At 36.4% G+C, this 18,333-nt stretch overlaps 5 protein-coding genes across 5 annotated transcripts; all 5 read left to right on the top strand.

The window, feature by feature from the left end:
- The first annotated feature begins 2,035 nt into the window (after positions 1–2,035).
- Positions 2,036–3,335, top strand: LOC121398294 (Ig-like V-type domain-containing protein FAM187A). The gene has a single exon (XM_041577353.1). It carries the CDS (start codon positions 2,040–2,042, stop codon positions 3,309–3,311), a length of 1,272 nt encoding a protein of 423 aa, XP_041433287.1. The 5' UTR covers positions 2,036–2,039; the 3' UTR covers positions 3,312–3,335.
- Positions 3,336–4,910: 1,575 nt separating this feature from the next.
- On the top strand, positions 4,911–6,699 carry LOC121398274 (Ig-like V-type domain-containing protein FAM187A). Its single transcript, XM_041577270.1, has one exon. The coding sequence runs from the start codon at positions 5,338–5,340 to the stop codon at positions 6,697–6,699; it is 1,362 nt and encodes a 453-aa protein (XP_041433204.1). The 5' UTR covers positions 4,911–5,337.
- A 1,593-nt stretch (positions 6,700–8,292) lies between these two features.
- On the top strand, positions 8,293–10,198 carry LOC121398280 (Ig-like V-type domain-containing protein FAM187A). Its single transcript, XM_041577282.1, has one exon. The coding sequence runs from the start codon at positions 8,720–8,722 to the stop codon at positions 10,079–10,081; it is 1,362 nt and encodes a 453-aa protein (XP_041433216.1). The 5' UTR covers positions 8,293–8,719; the 3' UTR covers positions 10,082–10,198.
- A 1,484-nt stretch (positions 10,199–11,682) lies between these two features.
- LOC121398277 (Ig-like V-type domain-containing protein FAM187A) lies at positions 11,683–13,533 on the top strand. Its single transcript, XM_041577273.1, has one exon. It carries the CDS (start codon positions 12,110–12,112, stop codon positions 13,469–13,471), a length of 1,362 nt encoding a protein of 453 aa, XP_041433207.1. The 5' UTR covers positions 11,683–12,109; the 3' UTR covers positions 13,472–13,533.
- A 1,539-nt stretch (positions 13,534–15,072) lies between these two features.
- Positions 15,073–16,930, top strand: LOC121398265 (Ig-like V-type domain-containing protein FAM187A). Its single transcript, XM_041577210.1, has one exon. The coding sequence runs from the start codon at positions 15,590–15,592 to the stop codon at positions 16,859–16,861; it is 1,272 nt and encodes a 423-aa protein (XP_041433144.1). The 5' UTR covers positions 15,073–15,589; the 3' UTR covers positions 16,862–16,930.
- The last annotated feature ends 1,403 nt before the right edge of the window (positions 16,931–18,333 follow it).

Genomic DNA, 18,333 nt, shown 5'->3' with positions numbered 1-18,333 from the left:
TGTAACTGGTGGGGAGGCAGTTCGGGGAGATGAGTCGCCCGAAGAAGAAACGATTTGTCGCTGGGCCACTAATCTCCCCCAGTAGCTTTGTGTGCCCCTGCCCTTAAAGTTGTCCACAGCAAGGGGGTGTGTGCGCCAGGTGGGGGTGCAACTCACAATCAAATCCAGCCCTTTATGTAATGTAAATCTGAATTAAATACTAATTAGTAGCGATGAGCGCAATTCTTACGACTTCCATAGACTCTTAACGGGTGAAAAAAATTTGTTGCGCGTCAAAAATTTGTTGCACATCCAAAAAAAAATATATGTCCCCATTGATTTCAATGCATTTTGTCGAATCTTAACCGTTTTGCTAATTATGGCCAAGCAAAATGGGTTAGATTTTTCCATCACTACTAATTAGCCTTGTATTGTGACTTGTATATTGTCTATGTATCTATCTACTCGGGGTCATCTTCAGACATCAATGCTAATGGGCTGTGGAGGCCTTGGGCTAGAAGCAAAATGCTCAAAATCTCTTATTTGCTGCAGATGTCCAAAGGCTTTTAGAACTTAGCAGAGGGCACATGATACTGCTTGACTGTTTTAGGGATCGTTTTCCTCTGCTGTAAGATATTAGGTTATTAGATGAGTTCTAGAAGTTACAATAACCCATGGAGGCTCCTGCTATCCCAATATCTCAGCATAGGGCTGCAGTGTTTTACATAATACCCAGTCAATAACTTTAAATAAAATTCCCTCTTTATGGCCTTTATTATCATCATTATTATTATTATAGAGTGTGTCTTGGGCTGAAATGAAAGACATTGGGGTTCATTTATAAACACTGCGCAAATTTGCACCTGGGCAGTAACCCATAGCAACCATTGCTTTCATTGTTCAACCTGCAGCTGACTGAGAAAAGCTAGTCATTGATTGGTTGCGATGGGATACTGCCCAGGTGCAAATTTGCCCAGTGTTTATAAAATAGGCCCCATTATCTTTGTTGTCTATAGTTTGGATATTCACACAGAGTTCAGACACTAAGTTGAATGCGGTTATCTTATATTCTGTTTGTTTTCCGCCCATTGTGATGTCATAGTGGTCTGTGCACTGTGTAGGCTGTCACATGACAGGGGAGCTCAGTTGTGATCTGACAACACTCTTGTTCAGACCCTTCTAAACACCTACTTATAACCAGGTAAATTTACGTTATAAAAATTAATTCTATCCACTCAAGCTATTATTATTATAGCACATGAGTTGTTTATGGGTGGGCTGAAGTTAAAGATATAACGTTTGTTGTGTATAGTTTGATTATTCACTCAGTGTTCAGACACTAAGCTGAATGTGGTTAGCTCCCATTCTGTTTGTTCATCATGCACTGTGATGTCATAATGGTCCCTGCGCTGTCATGTGACAGATGAGCTCAGTTGTGATCTGACAACACTCTTATTCAGACCCTTCTAATAACCAGGCAAGTTTATGTTATGGAAATTAATTTTATATATTCAAAGTATTCATTTAAAAGGAAAAAGTGTTTGGGAAATTTTTTTTTGATGGTTTCGAATTTCAAGCTTGAAATTATTGTTTGTTCTCCATCCTTTATGATGTCATTGTAATGTCATTGTGATGTCGTTGCAGTGTCATTGTGATGTAGTTGCAATGTCATTATGATGTCATAATGGTCCCTACACTATATATTTATCAGGCTAGCAAGCCAAAGCTCAGTTGTTTTCTGACAACACACTTGTATAGACCTTTCTAACAAGGTAAGTTATAGAAATTAATTGTATCTATTAAATTGACACTATGGGTCAACAAAATGTCTTTGAATATATAGAAATGTGTAATATTTAATAAGAAGGCGAGTTATAGAAGCAGATAATATCTTATAGCCTGGACATTACCGGGAAATCGAACTGTATTTAACTGTATTACTGGGGGTTCAGAGGCAGTTGGAGGAAATGCTCTATTGTAGGTTTTCTTGTCATTCCCAGTTCATTAGACTAATTGCTGTATTTTCTTTCTGTTTCAGAAACTACACCAAAAAAAAAAAAATGAATACACTTTTTATTATCATTATTCTGATACGGATAACATTCCAAATGATTGCTTTAGAAAGCGATGCAAAGATTGATTTACCCAAGATGGACTGTCCTGCCACCTTAATGTTTGAGCAGATTGCATTTCTGCAGGATATGAATGTTGAACTTCCTTGCCGATGTAAGCCTGATGGCACCACATCAGTGATATGGTACTACAAAAGGCATCTTAACAGCAAGCACATCACATTGTTTAAGGATAGCGTCAAAGATAAAGTGATAGTGGATAGTGCAAGAGATAAGGACCAAAACGATTTGTATGCAAGGTTTGATGTCATCGACTTAGACCTCACGATTGTCGGCGCCCATCCTGATGACTCTGGCATTTATATCTGTGGCTCAAAGACAGGCGAGTTCTATTATGGTTATGAACTTGATATCCAGCGATCCACTGATGCCCGAGTGATATTCAGTGACAAGGATGAGCAACCCCTTCCAGATATTAATACAGACGGATTTCAAGCCTACACCAGTTTTGGACAATGGTCCAAATGCGATCGATGTGGAGTTAGAGGAGAGCAAAGGAAATTGGGCCTGTGCACTGCCAGGAGCCCCTACATGAATCCACGTTTCCAAATCAAAGGCGACGACGTTTCATGTGGTTCAGACGCCGTCCCTGAAAGATTCAAGCCACTGATTGCCAATCGGCCAGCGGAGATATTTTTCAGGAGTTGCGAAGTCGCCTGTGCCGAGAACAAACCAGGCATGCTGGGAAAAGTTGTGAATGCCGCAAACAATCTGTCAGCGTATTTGAAGAAACGCTTTGGTTTTCTTCCAACACACAAGTTGCCCACTCAGAAGTATGTTTCTACTTTGGGTGGAAAAGTGACGTTTACATGTCCAGGATCAAAACCAGACGATGCAGTAGCCTGGGACAAAGATGACGAGAGATTGTACCACAGCGAATACCTGATAGGAACAAGCAAATACATGAACCTTTTCATTGACCATGGGAACAATCTACACATTAAATTTGCACAATTCACGGATAAAGGACTGTACACTTGCTGGCTTAACGGAAAGCAAATATCATCTATCAAGTTGACTGTGAGCAAAGAACCACCCAAGCGCCGCAAACTCACCGATGCAGACACCCTTTTTGCTGCCAAGGTCCTTGGCTTCTGTTTTCTAGTCTGCACAGTATTATTTTTCATCATCTTTTTCATCAAGTGTTGCTGCTACTACTGCAAATGCTGTCCTAAATTCAGTCCTGAAAATGAAGTTTAAAAACTGCCAAGCCTACTAAGATGTTCCTAGAAAACGTGAAACTAATATTTTTTATTTTTAACATTTTAACTAACTCAATAAACTTTTTATAAAAAAATAAATCATCGTGTCCTATTTTCATTGTATAGTGACTTCTGCAACCTTTTAAAATGAAGAGGAATGAGGTGGGGTTGGGCAAAATGTCCAGGATATTTCAGGCCACCAAGTTGAAGAATAGTCATTTTCTTTACTGCTGTTTATTGATTGGGGTATTTGTTCTTAATTGCAAGGGTTGTGGAAACAAGTTTATAATGAGGATTAGTCCATAAGGAGCCAACATCACATGGGGCTAATCTTGGAATTTCATCCAGTACAACCCAAGCTACTTCTTTATTCGGTTTTTCTTTGCTGGGTCTTTCTCACTCCTCCTGTTACACCAAGTTAGAATCCTCAATATCAATATGTACATGACAGGTGAGCTCAGTTGTGATCTGACAACACTCTTGTTCAGACCCTTATAATAACCAGGCAAGTTTATGTTATGGAAATTCATTATATATATATTCAAAGTATTATAAATTATTATAATTTGTTTTATTATAATTATTATTATTAGGATTTTTGGTTGTATTATTAGTAGTAGTATTGTTATATTATTGTTGTTATTAATATTATGGATTAGGTAGCTGTAAATATCAAACAGACATATTATTCAGTCGGTTTTGTTACTGCCTGAGAATTTTACAATTTTCAGACTCTAATAATGAGAGTTATTAATTTACACAATTGCATTTAAAAGGAAAAAGTATTTGGGATTCTTTTTTTTAATGGTTTTGAATTTTAAGCTAGAAATTATTGTTTGTTATCCAACTTTATGATGTCATTGCAATGTCATTGTGATGTCATTGCAATGTCATTATGATGTCGTTTGCAGTGTCATTGTGATGTCATAATGGTCCCTGTGCTATATATAAGGCTGTCATGTGACAGGTGAGCTCAGTTGTGATCTGACAACACTCTTGTTCAGACCCTTCTAAACACCTACTTATAACCAGGTAAGTTTACGTTATAAAAATTAATTCTATCCACTCAAGCTATTATTATTATAGCACATGAGTTGTTTATGGGTGGGCTGAAGTTAAAGATATAACGCTTGTCGTGTATAGTTTGATTATTCACTCAGTGTTCAGACACTAAGCTGAATGTGGTTAGCTCCCATTCTGTTTGTTCATCATGCACTGTGATGTCATAATGGTCCCTGCACTTTATATAAGGCTGTCATGTGACAGATGAGCTCAGTTGTGATCTGACAACACTCTTATTCAGACCCTTATAATAACCAGGCAAGTCTATGTTATGGAAATTCATTATATATATTCCAAGTATTCTAAATGATTGTTATTTGTTTTATTATTAGGATTATTGGTTGTATTATTATTATTATTATTAGTAGTAGTAGTATTGTTATATTATTATTGTTGTTATTAATAATATGCATTAGGTGGATGTACATATCAGATCTATTATTCAGTCTGTATTGTTACTGCCTGAGAATTTTACAATTTTCTGACTCTAATAACAAGAGTTATAATTCATGCAATTGCATTTAAAAGGAAAAATTGTTTGGGAAAAAAACATTTTTGATGGTTTTGAATTTCAAGCTTGAAATTATTGTTTGTTCTCCATCCTTTATGATGTCATTGCAATGTCATTGTGATGTTGTTGCAGCGTCATGATGTCATTGCAATGTCATTGTGATGTCATAATGGTCCCTACACTATATATTTAGCAGGCTAGCAAGCCAAAGCTCAGTTGTTTTCTGACAACACACTTGTTTAGACCTTTCTAACAAGGTAAGTTATAGAAGTTAATTGTATCTATTAAATTGACACTATGGGTCAACAAAATGTCTTTGAATATATAGATATGTGTAATATTTAATAAGAAGGCAAGTTATGGAAGCAGATTATATCTTATAGCTGGACATTACCGGGAAATCAAACTGTATTTAACTGTATTACTGGGGGTTCAGAGGCAGTTGGAGGAAATGCTCTATTGTAGGTTTTCTTGTCATTCCCAGTTCATTAGACTAATTGCTGTATTTTGTTTGTGTTTCAGAAATTACACCAAGAAGAAAATGAATACACTTTTTATTATCATTATTCTGATACGGATAACATTCCAAATGATTGCTTTAGAAAGCGATGCAAAGATTGATTTACCCAAGATGGACTGTCCTGCCACCTTAATGTTTGAGCAGATTGCATTTCTGCAGGATATGAATGTTGAACTTCCTTGCCGATGTAAGCCTGATGGCACCACATCAGTGATATGGTACTACAAAAGGCATCTTAACAGCAAGCACATCACATTGTTTAAGGATAGCGTCAAAGATAAAGTGATAGTGGATAGTGCAAGAGATAAGGACCAAAACGATTTGTATGCAAGGTTTGATGTCATCGACTTAGACCTCACGATTGTCGGCGCCCATCCTGATGACTCTGGCATTTATATCTGTGGCTCAAAGACAGGCGAGTTCTATTATGGTTATGAACTTGATATCCAGCGATCCACTGATGCCCGAGTGATATTCAGTGACAAGGATGAGCAACCCCTTCCAGATATTAATACAGACGGATTTCAAGCCTACACCAGTTTTGGACAATGGTCCAAATGCGATCGATGTGGAGTTAGAGGAGAGCAAAGGAAATTGGGCCTGTGCACTGCCAGGAGCCCCTACATGAATCCACGTTTCCAAATCAAAGGCGACGACGTTTCATGTGGTTCAGACGCCGTCCCTGAAAGATTCAAGCCACTGATTGCCAATCGGCCAGCGGAGATATTTTTCAGGAGTTGCGAAGTCGCCTGTGCCGAGAACAAACCAGGCATGCTGGGAAAAGTTGTGAATGCCGCAAACAATCTGTCAGCGTATTTGAAGAAACGCTTTGGTTTTCTTCCAACACACAAGTTGCCCACTCAGAAGTATGTTTCTACTTTGGGTGGAAAAGTGACGTTTACATGTCCAGGATCAAAACCAGACGATGCAGTAGCCTGGGACAAAGATGACGAGAGATTGTACCACAGCGAATACCTGATAGGAACAAGCAAATACATGAACCTTTTCATTGACCATGGGAACAATCTACACATTAAATTTGCACAATTCACGGATAAAGGACTGTACACTTGCTGGCTTAACGGAAAGCAAATATCATCTATCAAGTTGACTGTGAGCAAAGAACCACCCAAGCGCCGCAAACTCACCGATGCAGACACCCTTTTTGCTGCCAAGGTCCTTGGCTTCTGTTTTCTAGTCTGCACAGTATTATTTTTCATCATCTTTTTCATCAAGTGTTGCTGCTACTACTGCAAATGCTGTCCTAAATTCAGTCCTGAAAATGAAGTTTAAAAAACTGCCAAGCCTACTAAGATGTTCCTAGAAAAACGTGAAACTAATATTTTTTATTTTTAACATTTTAACTAACTCAATAAACTTTTTATAAAAAAAATAAATCATCGTGTCCTATTTTCATTGTATAGTGACTTCTGCAACCTTTTAAAATGAAGAGGAATGAGGTGGGGTTGGGCAAAATGTCCAGGATATTTCAGGCCACCAAGTTGAAGAATAGTCATTTTCTTTACTGCTGTTTATTGATTGGGGTATTTGTTCTTAATTGCAAGGGTTGTGGAAACAAGTTTATAATGAGGATTAGTCCATAAGGAGCCAACATCACATGGGGCTAATCTTGGAATTTCATCCAGTACAACCCAAGCTACTTCTTTATTCGGTTTTTCTTTGCTGGGTCTTTCTCACTCCTCCTGTTACACCAAGTTAGAATCCTCAATATCAATATGTACATGACAGGTGAGCTCAGTTGTGATCTGACAACACTCTTGTTCAGACCCTTATAATAACCAGGCAAGTTTATGTTATGGAAATTCATTATATATATATTCAAAGTATTATAAATTATTATAATTTGTTTTATTATAATTATTATTATTAGGATTTTTGGTTGTATTATTAGTAGTAGTATTGTTATATTATTGTTGTTATTAATATTATGGATTAGGTAGCTGTAAATATCAAACAGACATATTATTCAGTCGGTTTTGTTACTGCCTGAGAATTTTACAATTTTCAGACTCTAATAATGAGAGTTATTAATTTACACAATTGCATTTAAAAGGAAAAAGTATTTGGGATTCTTTTTTTTAATGGTTTTGAATTTTAAGCTAGAAATTATTGTTTGTTATCCAACTTTATGATGTCATTGCAATGTCATTGTGATGTCATTGCAATGTCATTATGATGTCGTTTGCAGTGTCATTGTGATGTCATAATGGTCCCTGTGCTATATATAAGGCTGTCATGTGACAGGTGAGCTCAGTTGTGATCTGACAACACTCTTGTTCAGACCCTTCTAAACACCTACTTATAACCAGGTAAGTTTACGTTATAAAAATTAATTCTATCCACTCAAGCTATTATTATTATAGCACATGAGTTGTTTATGGGTGGGCTGAAGTTAAAGATATAACGCTTGTCGTGTATAGTTTGATTATTCACTCAGTGTTCAGACACTAAGCTGAATGTGGTTAGCTCCCATTCTGTTTGTTCATCATGCACTGTGATGTCATAATGGTCCCTGCACTTTATATAAGGCTGTCATGTGACAGATGAGCTCAGTTGTGATCTGACAACACTCTTATTCAGACCCTTATAATAACCAGGCAAGTCTATGTTATGGAAATTCATTATATATATTCAAAGTATTCTAAATGATTGTTATTTGTTTTATTATTAGGATTATTGGTTGTATTATTATTAGTAGTAGTAGTATTGTTATATTATTATTGTTGTTATTAATAATATGCATTAGGTGGATGTACATATCAGATCTATTATTCAGTCTGTATTGTTACTGCCTGAGAATTTTACAATTTTCTGACTCTAATAACAAGAGTTATAATTCATGCAATTGCATTTAAAAGGAAAAATTGTTTGGGAAAAAAACATTTTTGATGGTTTTGAATTTCAAGCTTGAAATTATTGTTTGTTCTCCATCCTTTATGATGTCATTGCAATGTCATTGTGATGTTGTTGCAGCGTCATGATGTCATTGCAATGTCATTGTGATGTCATAATGGTCCCTACACTATATATTTAGCAGGCTAGCAAGCCAAAGCTCAGTTGTTTTCTGACAACACACTTGTTTAGACCTTTCTAACAAGGTAAGTTATAGAAGTTAATTGTATCTATTAAATTGACACTATGGGTCAACAAAATGTCTTTGAATATATAGATATGTGTAATATTTAATAAGAAGGCAAGTTATGGAAGCAGATTATATCTTATAGCTGGACATTACCGGGAAATCAAACTGTATTTAACTGTATTACTGGGGGTTCAGAGGCAGTTGGAGGAAATGCTCTATTGTAGGTTTTCTTGTCATTCCCAGTTCATTAGACTAATTGCTGTATTTTGTTTGTGTTTCAGAAATTACACCAAGAAGAAAATGAATACACTTTTTATTATCATTATTCTGATACGGATAACATTCCAAATGATTGCTTTAGAAAGCGATGCAAAGATTGATTTACCCAAGATGGACTGTCCTGCCACCTTAATGTTTGAGCAGATTGCATTTCTGCAGGATATGAATGTTGAACTTCCTTGCCGATGTAAGCCTGATGGCACCACATCAGTGATATGGTACTACAAAAGGCATCTTAACAGCAAGCACATCACATTGTTTAAGGATAGCGTCAAAGATAAAGTGATAGTGGATAGTGCAAGAGATAAGGACCAAAACGATTTGTATGCAAGGTTTGATGTCATCGACTTAGACCTCACGATTGTCGGCGCCCATCCTGATGACTCTGGCATTTATATCTGTGGCTCAAAGACAGGCGAGTTCTATTATGGTTATGAACTTGATATCCAGCGATCCACTGATGCCCGAGTGATATTCAGTGACAAGGATGAGCAACCCCTTCCAGATATTAATACAGACGGATTTCAAGCCTACACCAGTTTTGGACAATGGTCCAAATGCGATCGATGTGGAGTTAGAGGAGAGCAAAGGAAATTGGGCCTGTGCACTGCCAGGAGCCCGTACATGAATCCACGTTTCCAAATCAAAGGCGACGACGTTTCATGTGGTTCAGACGCCGTCCCTGAAAGATTCAAGCCACTGATTGCCAATCGGCCAGCGGAGATATTTTTCAGGAGTTGCGAAGTCGCCTGTGCCGAGAACAAACCAGGCATGCTGGGAAAAGTTGTGAATGCCGCAAACAATCTGTCAGCGTATTTGAAGAAACGCTTTGGTTTTCTTCCAACACACAAGTTGCCCACTCAGAAGTATGTTTCTACTTTGGGTGGAAAAGTGACGTTTACATGTCCAGGATCAAAACCAGACGATGCAGTAGCCTGGGACAAAGATGACGAGAGATTGTACCACAGCGAATACCTGATAGGAACAAGCAAATACATGAACCTTTTCATTGACCATGGGAACAATCTACACATTAAATTTGCACAATTCACGGATAAAGGACTGTACACTTGCTGGCTTAACGGAAAGCAAATATCATCTATCAAGTTGACTGTGAGCAAAGAACCACCCAAGCGCCGCAAACTCACCGATGCAGACACCCTTTTTGCTGCCAAGGTCCTTGGCTTCTGTTTTCTAGTCTGCACAGTATTATTTTTCATCATCTTTTTCATCAAGTGTTGCTGCTACTACTGCAAATGCTGTCCTAAATTCAGTCCTGAAAATGAAGTTTAAAAACTGCCAAGCCTACTAAGATGTTCCTAGAAAAACGTGAAACTAATATTTTTTATTTTTAACATTTTAACTAACTCAATAAACTTTTTATAAAAAAAATAAATCATCGTGTCCTATTTTCATTGTATAGTGACTTCAGCAACCTTTTAAAATGAAGAGGAATGAGGTGGGGTTGGGCAAAATGTCCAGGATATTTCAGGCCACCAAGTTGAAGAATAGTCATTTTCTTTACTGCTGTTTATTGATTGGGGTATTTGTTCTTAATTGCAAGGGTTGTGGAAACAAGTTTATAATGAGGATTAGTCCATAAGGAGCCAACATCACATGGGGCTAATCTTGGAATTTCATCCAGTACAACCCAAGCTACTTCTTTATTCGGTTTTTCTTTGCTGGGTCTTTCTCACTCCTCCTGTTACACCAAGTTAGAATCCTCAATATCAATATGTACATGACAGGTGAGCTCAGTTGTGATCTGACAACACTCTTGTTCAGACCCTTATAATAACCAGGCAAGTTTATGTTATGGAAATTCATTATATATATATTCAAAGTATTATAAATTATTATAATTTGTTTTATTATAATTATTATTATTAGGATTTTTGGTTGTATTATTAGTAGTAGTATTGTTATATTATTGTTGTTATTAATATTATGGATTAGGTAGCTGTAAATATCAAACAGACATATTATTCAGTCGGTTTTGTTACTGCCTGAGAATTTTACAATTTTCAGACTCTAATAATGAGAGTTATTAATTTACACAATTGCATTTAAAAGGAAAAAGTATTTGGGATTCTTTTTTTTAATGGTTTTGAATTTTAAGCTAGAAATTATTGTTTGTTATCCAACTTTATGATGTCATTGCAATGTCATTGTGATGTCATTGCAATGTCATTATGATGTCGTTTGCAGTGTCATTGTGATGTCATAATGGTCCCTGTGCTATATATAAGGCTGTCATGTGACAGGTGAGCTCAGTTGTGATCTGACAACACTCTTGTTCAGACCCTTCTAAACACCTACTTATAACCAGGTAAGTTTACGTTATAAAAATTAATTCTATCCACTCAAGCTATTATTATTATAGCACATGAGTTGTTTATGGGTGGGCTGAAGTTAAAGATATAACGCTTGTCGTGTATAGTTTGATTATTCACTCAGTGTTCAGACACTAAGCTGAATGTGGTTAGCTCCCATTCTGTTTGTTCATCATGCACTGTGATGTCATAATGGTCCCTGCACTTTATATAAGGCTGTCATGTGACAGATGAGCTCAGTTGTGATCTGACAACACTCTTATTCAGACCCTTATAATAACCAGGCAAGTCTATGTTATGGAAATTCATTATATATATTCCAAGTATTCTAAATGATTGTTATTTGTTTTATTATTAGGATTATTGGTTGTATTATTATTATTATTATTAGTAGTAGTAGTATTGTTATATTATTATTGTTGTTATTAATAATATGCATTAGGTGGATGTACATATCAGATCTATTATTCAGTCTGTATTGTTACTGCCTGAGAATTTTACAATTTTCTGACTCTAATAACAAGAGTTATAATTCATGCAATTGCATTTAAAAGGAAAAATTGTTTGGGAAAAAAACATTTTTGATGGTTTTGAATTTCAAGCTTGAAATTATTGTTTGTTCTCCATCCTTTATGATGTCATTGCAATGTCATTGTGATGTTGTTGCAGCGTCATGATGTCATTGCAATGTCATTGTGATGTCATAATGGTCCCTACACTATATATTTAGCAGGCTAGCAAGCCAAAGCTCAGTTGTTTTCTGACAACACACTTGTTTAGACCTTTCTAACAAGGTAAGTTATAGAAGTTAATTGTATCTATTAAATTGACACTATGGGTCAACAAAATGTCTTTGAATATATAGATATGTGTAATATTTAATAAGAAGGCAAGTTATGGAAGCAGATTATATCTTATAGCTGGACATTACCGGGAAATCAAACTGTATTTAACTGTATTACTGGGGGTTCAGAGGCAGTTGGAGGAAATGCTCTATTGTAGGTTTTCTTGTCATTCCCAGTTCATTAGACTAATTGCTGTATTTTGTTTGTGTTTCAGAAATTACACCAAGAAGAAAATGAATACACTTTTTATTATCATTATTCTGATACGGATAACATTCCAAATGATTGCTTTAGAAAGCGATGCAAAGATTGATTTACCCAAGATGGACTGTCCTGCCACCTTAATGTTTGAGCAGATTGCATTTCTGCAGGATATGAATGTTGAACTTCCTTGCCGATGTAAGCCTGATGGCACCACATCAGTGATATGGTACTACAAAAGGCATCTTAACAGCAAGCACATCACATTGTTTAAGGATAGCGTCAAAGATAAAGTGATAGTGGATAGTGCAAGAGATAAGGACCAAAACGATTTGTATGCAAGGTTTGATGTCATCGACTTAGACCTCACGATTGTCGGCGCCCATCCTGATGACTCTGGCATTTATATCTGTGGCTCAAAGACAGGCGAGTTCTATTATGGTTATGAACTTGATATCCAGCGATCCACTGATGCCCGAGTGATATTCAGTGACAAGGATGAGCAACCCCTTCCAGATATTAATACAGACGGATTTCAAGCCTACACCAGTTTTGGACAATGGTCCAAATGCGATCGATGTGGAGTTAGAGGAGAGCAAAGGAAATTGGGCCTGTGCACTGCCAGGAGCCCCTACATGAATCCACGTTTCCAAATCAAAGGCGACGACGTTTCATGTGGTTCAGACGCCGTCCCTGAAAGATTCAAGCCACTGATTGCCAATCGGCCAGCGGAGATATTTTTCAGGAGTTGCGAAGTCGCCTGTGCCGAGAACAAACCAGGCATGCTGGGAAAAGTTGTGAATGCCGCAAACAATCTGTCAGCGTATTTGAAGAAACGCTTTGGTTTTCTTCCAACACACAAGTTGCCCACTCAGAAGTATGTTTCTACTTTGGGTGGAAAAGTGACGTTTACATGTCCAGGATCAAAACCAGACGATGCAGTAGCCTGGGACAAAGATGACGAGAGATTGTACCACAGCGAATACCTGATAGGAACAAGCAAATACATGAACCTTTTCATTGACCATGGGAACAATCTACACATTAAATTTGCACAATTCACGGATAAAGGACTGTACACTTGCTGGCTTAACGGAAAGCAAATATCATCTATCAAGTTGACTGTGAGCAAAGAACCACCCAAGCGCCGCAAACTCACCGATGCAGACACCCTTTTTGCTGCCAAGGTCCTTGGCTTCTGTTTTCTAGTCTGCACAGTATTATTTTTCATCATCTTTTTCATCAAGTGTTGCTGCTACTACTGCAAATGCTGTCCTAAATTCAGTCCTGAAAATGAAGTTTAAAAACTGCCAAGCCTACTAAGATGTTCCTAGAAAAACGTGAAACTAATATTTTTTGTTTTTAACATTTTAACTAACTCAATAAACTTTTTATAAAAAAAACAAATCATCGTGTCCTATTTTCATTGTATAGTGACTTCTGCAACCTTTTAAAATGAAGAGGAATGAGGTGGGGTTGGGCAAAATGTCCAGGATATTTCAGGCCACCAAGTTGAAGAATAGTCATTTTCTTTACTGCTGTTTATTGATTGGGGTATTTGTTCTTAATTGCAAGGGTTGTGGGAACAAGTTTATAATGAGGATTAGTCCATAAGGAGCCAACATCACATGGGGCTAATCTTGGAATTTCATCCAGTACAACCCAAGCTACTTCTTTATTCGGTTTTTCTTTGCTGGGTCTTTCTCACTCCTCCTGTTACACCAAGTTAGAATCCTCAATATCAATATGTACATGACAGGTGAGCTCAGTTGTGATCTGACAACACTCTTGTTCAGACCCTTATAATAACCAGGCAAGTTTATGTTATGGAAATTCATTATATATATATTCAAAGTATTATAAATTATTATAATTTGTTTTATTATAATTATTATTATTAGGATTTTTGGTTGTATTATTAGTAGTAGTATTGTTATATTATTGTTGTTATTAATATTATGGATTAGGTAGCTGTAAATATCAAATAGACATATTATTCAGTCGGTTTTGTTACTGCCTGAGAATTTTACAATTTTCAGACTCTAATAATGAGAGTTATTAATTTACACAATTGCATTTAAAAGGAAAAAGTATTTGGGATTCTTTTTTTTAATGGTTTTGAATTTTAAGCTAGAAATTATTGTTTGTTATCCAACTTTATGATGTCATTGCAATGTCATTGTGATGTCATTGCAATGTCATTATGATGTCGTTTGCAGTGTCATTGTGATGTCATAATGGTCCCTGTGCTATATATAAGGCTGTCATGTGACAGGTGAGCTCAGTTGTGATCTGACAACACTCTTGTTCAGACCCTTCTAAACACCTACTTATAACCAGGTAAGTTTACGTTATAAAAATTAATTCTATCCACTCAAGCTATTATTATTATAGCACATGAGTTGTTTATGGGTGGGCTGAAGTTAAAGATATAACGCTTGTCGTGTATAGTTTGATTATTCACTCAGTGTTCAGACACTAAGCTGAATGTGGTTAGCTCCCATTCTGTTTGTTCATCATGCACTGTGATGTCATAATGGTCCCTGCACTTTATATAAGGCTGTCATGTGACAGATGAGCTCAGTTGTGATCTGACAACACTCTTATTCAGACCCTTATAATAACCAGGCAAGTCTATGTTATGGAAATTCATTATATATATTCAAAGTATTCTAAATGATTGTTATTTGTTTTATTATTAGGATTATTGGTTGTATTATTATTATTATTATTAGTAGTAGTAGTATTGTTATATTATTATTGTTGTTATTAATAATATGCATTAGGTGGATGTACATATCAGATCTATTATTCAGTCTGTATTGTTACTGCCTGAGAATTTTACAATTTTCTGACTCTAATAACAAGAGTTATAATTCATGCAATTGCATTTAAAAGGAAAAATTGTTTGGGAAAAAAACATTTTTGATGGTTTTGAATTTCAAGCTTGAAATTATTGTTTGTTCTCCATCCTTTATGATGTCATTGCAATGTCATTGTGATGTTGTTGCAGCGTCATGATGTCATTGCAATGTCATTGTGATGTCATAATGGTCCCTACACTATATATTTAGCAGGCTAGCAAGCCAAAGCTCAGTTGTTTTCTGACAACACACTTGTTTAGACCTTTCTAACAAGGTAAGTTATAGAAGTTAATTGTATCTATTAAATTGACACTATGGGTCAACAAAATGTCTTTGAATATATAGATATGTGTAATATTTAATAAGAAGGCAAGTTATGGAAGCAGATTATATCTTATAGCTGGACATTACCGGGAAATCAAACTGTATTTAACTGTATTACTGGGGGTTCAGAGGCAGTTGGAGGAAATGCTCTATTGTAGGTTTTCTTGTCATTCCTAGTTCATTAGACTAATTGCTGTATTTTGTTTGTGTTTCAGAAATTACACCAAGAAGAAAATGAATACACTTTTTATTATCATTATTCTGATACGGATAACATTCCAAATGATTGCTTTAGAAAGCGATGCAAAGATTGATTTACCCAAGATGGACTGTCCTGCCACCTTAATGTTTGAGCAGATTGCATTTCTGCAGGATATGAATGTTGAACTTCCTTGCCGATGTAAGCCTGATGGCACCACATCAGTGATATGGTACTACAAAAGGCATCTTAACAGCAAGCACATCACATTGTTTAAGGATAGCGTCAAAGATAAAGTGATAGTGGATAGTGCAAGAGATAAGGACCAAAACGATTTGTATGCAAGGTTTGATGTCATCGACTTAGACCTCACGATTGTCGGCGCCCATCCTGATGACTCTGGCATTTATATCTGTGGCTCAAAGACAGGCGAGTTCTATTATGGTTATGAACTTGATATCCAGCGATCCACTGATGCCCGAGTGATATTCAGTGACAAGGATGAGCAACCCCTTCCAGATATTAATACAGACGGATTTCAAGCCTACACCAGTTTTGGACAATGGTCCAAATGCGATCGATGTGGAGTTAGAGGAGAGCAAAGGAAATTGGGCCTGTGCACTGCCAGGAGCCCGTACATGAATCCACGTTTCCAAATCAAAGGCGACGACGTTTCATGTGGTTCAGACGCCGTCCCTGAAAGATTCAAGCCACTGATTGCCAATCGGCCAGCGGAGATATTTTTCAGGAGTTGCGAAGTCGCCTGTGCCGAGAACAAACCAGGCATGCTGGGAAAAGTTGTGAATGCCGCAAACAATCTGTCAGCGTATTTGAAGAAACGCTTTGGTTTTCTTCCAACACACAAGTTGCCCACTCAGAAGTATGTTTCTACTTTGGGTGGAAAAGTGACGTTTACATGTCCAGGATCAAAACCAGACGATGCAGTAGCCTGGGACAAAGATGACGAGAGATTGTACCACAGCGAATACCTGATAGGAACAAGCAAATACATGAACCTTTTCATTGACCATGGGAACAATCTACACATTAAATTTGCACAATTCACGGATAAAGGACTGTACACTTGCTGGCTTAACGGAAAGCAAATATCATCTATCAAGTTGACTGTGAGCAAAGAACCACCCAAGCGCCGCAAACTCACCGATGCAGACACCCTTTTTGCTGCCAAGGTCCTTGGCTTCTGTTTTCTAGTCTGCACAGTATTATTTTTCATCATCTTTTTCATCAAGTGTTGCTGCTACTACTGCAAATGCTGTCCTAAATTCAGTCCTGAAAATGAAGTTTAAAAACTGCCAAGCCTACTAAGATGTTCCTAGAAAAACGTGAAACTAATATTTTTTATTTTTAACATTTTAACTAACTCAATAAACTTTTTATAAAAAAATAAATCATCGTGTCCTATTTTCATTGTATAGTGACTTCTGCAACCTTTTAAAATGAAGAGGAATGAGGTGGGGTTGGGCAAAATGTCCAGGATATTTCAGGCCACCAAGTTGAAGAATAGTCATTTTCTTTACTGCTGTTTATTGATTGGGGTATTTGTTCTTAATTGCAAGGGTTGTGGAAACAAGTTTATAATGAGGATTAGTCCATAAGGAGCCAACATCACATGGGGCTAATCTTGGAATTTCATCCAGTACAACCCAAGCTACTTCTTTATTCGGTTTTTCTTTGCTGGGTCTTTCTCACTCCTCCTGTTACACCAAGTTAGAATCCTCAATATCAATATGTACATGACAGGTGAGCTCAGTTGTGATCTGACAACACTCTTGTTCAGACCCTTATAATAACCAGGCAAGTTTATGTTATGGAAATTCATTATATATATATTCAAAGTATTATAAATTATTATAATTTGTTTTATTATAATTATTATTATTAGGATTTTTGGTTGTATTATTAGTAGTAGTATTGTTATATTATTGTTGTTATTAATATTATGGATTAGGTAGCTGTAAATATCAAATAGACATATTATTCAGTCGGTTTTGTTACTGCCTGAGAATTTTACAATTTTCAGACTCTAATAATGAGAGTTATTAATTTACACAATTGCATTTAAAAGGAAAAAGTATTTGGGATTCTTTTTTTAATGGTTTTGAATTTTAAGCTAGAAATTATTGTTTGTTATCCAACTTTATGATGTCATTGCAATGTCATTGTGATGTCATTGCAATGTCATTATGATGTCGTTTGCAGTGTCATTGTGATGTCATAATGGTCCCTGTGCTATATATAAGGCTGTCATGTGACAGGTGAGCTCAGTTGTGATCTGACAACACTCTTGTTCAGACCCTTCTAAACACCTACTTATAACCAGGTAAGTTTACGTTATAAAAATTAATTCTATCCACTCAAGCTATTATTATTATAGCACATGAGTTGTTTATGGGTGGGCTGAAGTTAAAGATATAACGCTTGTCGTGTATAGTTTGATTATTCACTCAGTGTTCAGACACTAAGCTGAATGTGGTTAGCTCCCATTCTGTTTGTTCATCATGCACTGTGATGTCATAATGGTCCCTGCACTTTATATAAGGCTGTCATGTGACAGATGAGCTCAGTTGTGATCTGACAACACTCTTATTCAGACCCTTATAATAACCAGGCAAGTCTATGTTATGGAAATTCATTATATATATTCAAAGTATTCTAAATGATTGTTATTTGTTTTATTATTAGGATTATTGGTTGTATTATTATTAGTAGTAGTAGTATTGTTATATTATTATTGTTGTTATTAATAATATGCATTAGG

This window comes from Xenopus laevis, chromosome 9_10L (genome assembly GCF_017654675.1).
Source record: "Xenopus laevis strain J_2021 chromosome 9_10L, Xenopus_laevis_v10.1, whole genome shotgun sequence".
Taxonomy (NCBI): Eukaryota; Metazoa; Chordata; class Amphibia; order Anura; family Pipidae; genus Xenopus; species Xenopus laevis.
Note: the sequence above shows the minus strand (reverse complement) of the source record. Positions and strands in the feature narration are given on the sequence as shown.

Excerpts from the sequence above, each read along its gene's own strand:
- LOC121398294 (XM_041577353.1), top strand. The coding sequence starts at position 2,040 with ATGAATACACTTTTTATTATCATTATTCTGATACGGATAACATTCCAA.
- LOC121398274 (XM_041577270.1), top strand. The coding sequence starts at position 5,338 with ATGCTCTATTGTAGGTTTTCTTGTCATTCCCAGTTCATTAGACTAATT.
- LOC121398280 (XM_041577282.1), top strand. The coding sequence starts at position 8,720 with ATGCTCTATTGTAGGTTTTCTTGTCATTCCCAGTTCATTAGACTAATT.
- LOC121398277 (XM_041577273.1), top strand. The coding sequence starts at position 12,110 with ATGCTCTATTGTAGGTTTTCTTGTCATTCCCAGTTCATTAGACTAATT.
- LOC121398265 (XM_041577210.1), top strand. The coding sequence starts at position 15,590 with ATGAATACACTTTTTATTATCATTATTCTGATACGGATAACATTCCAA.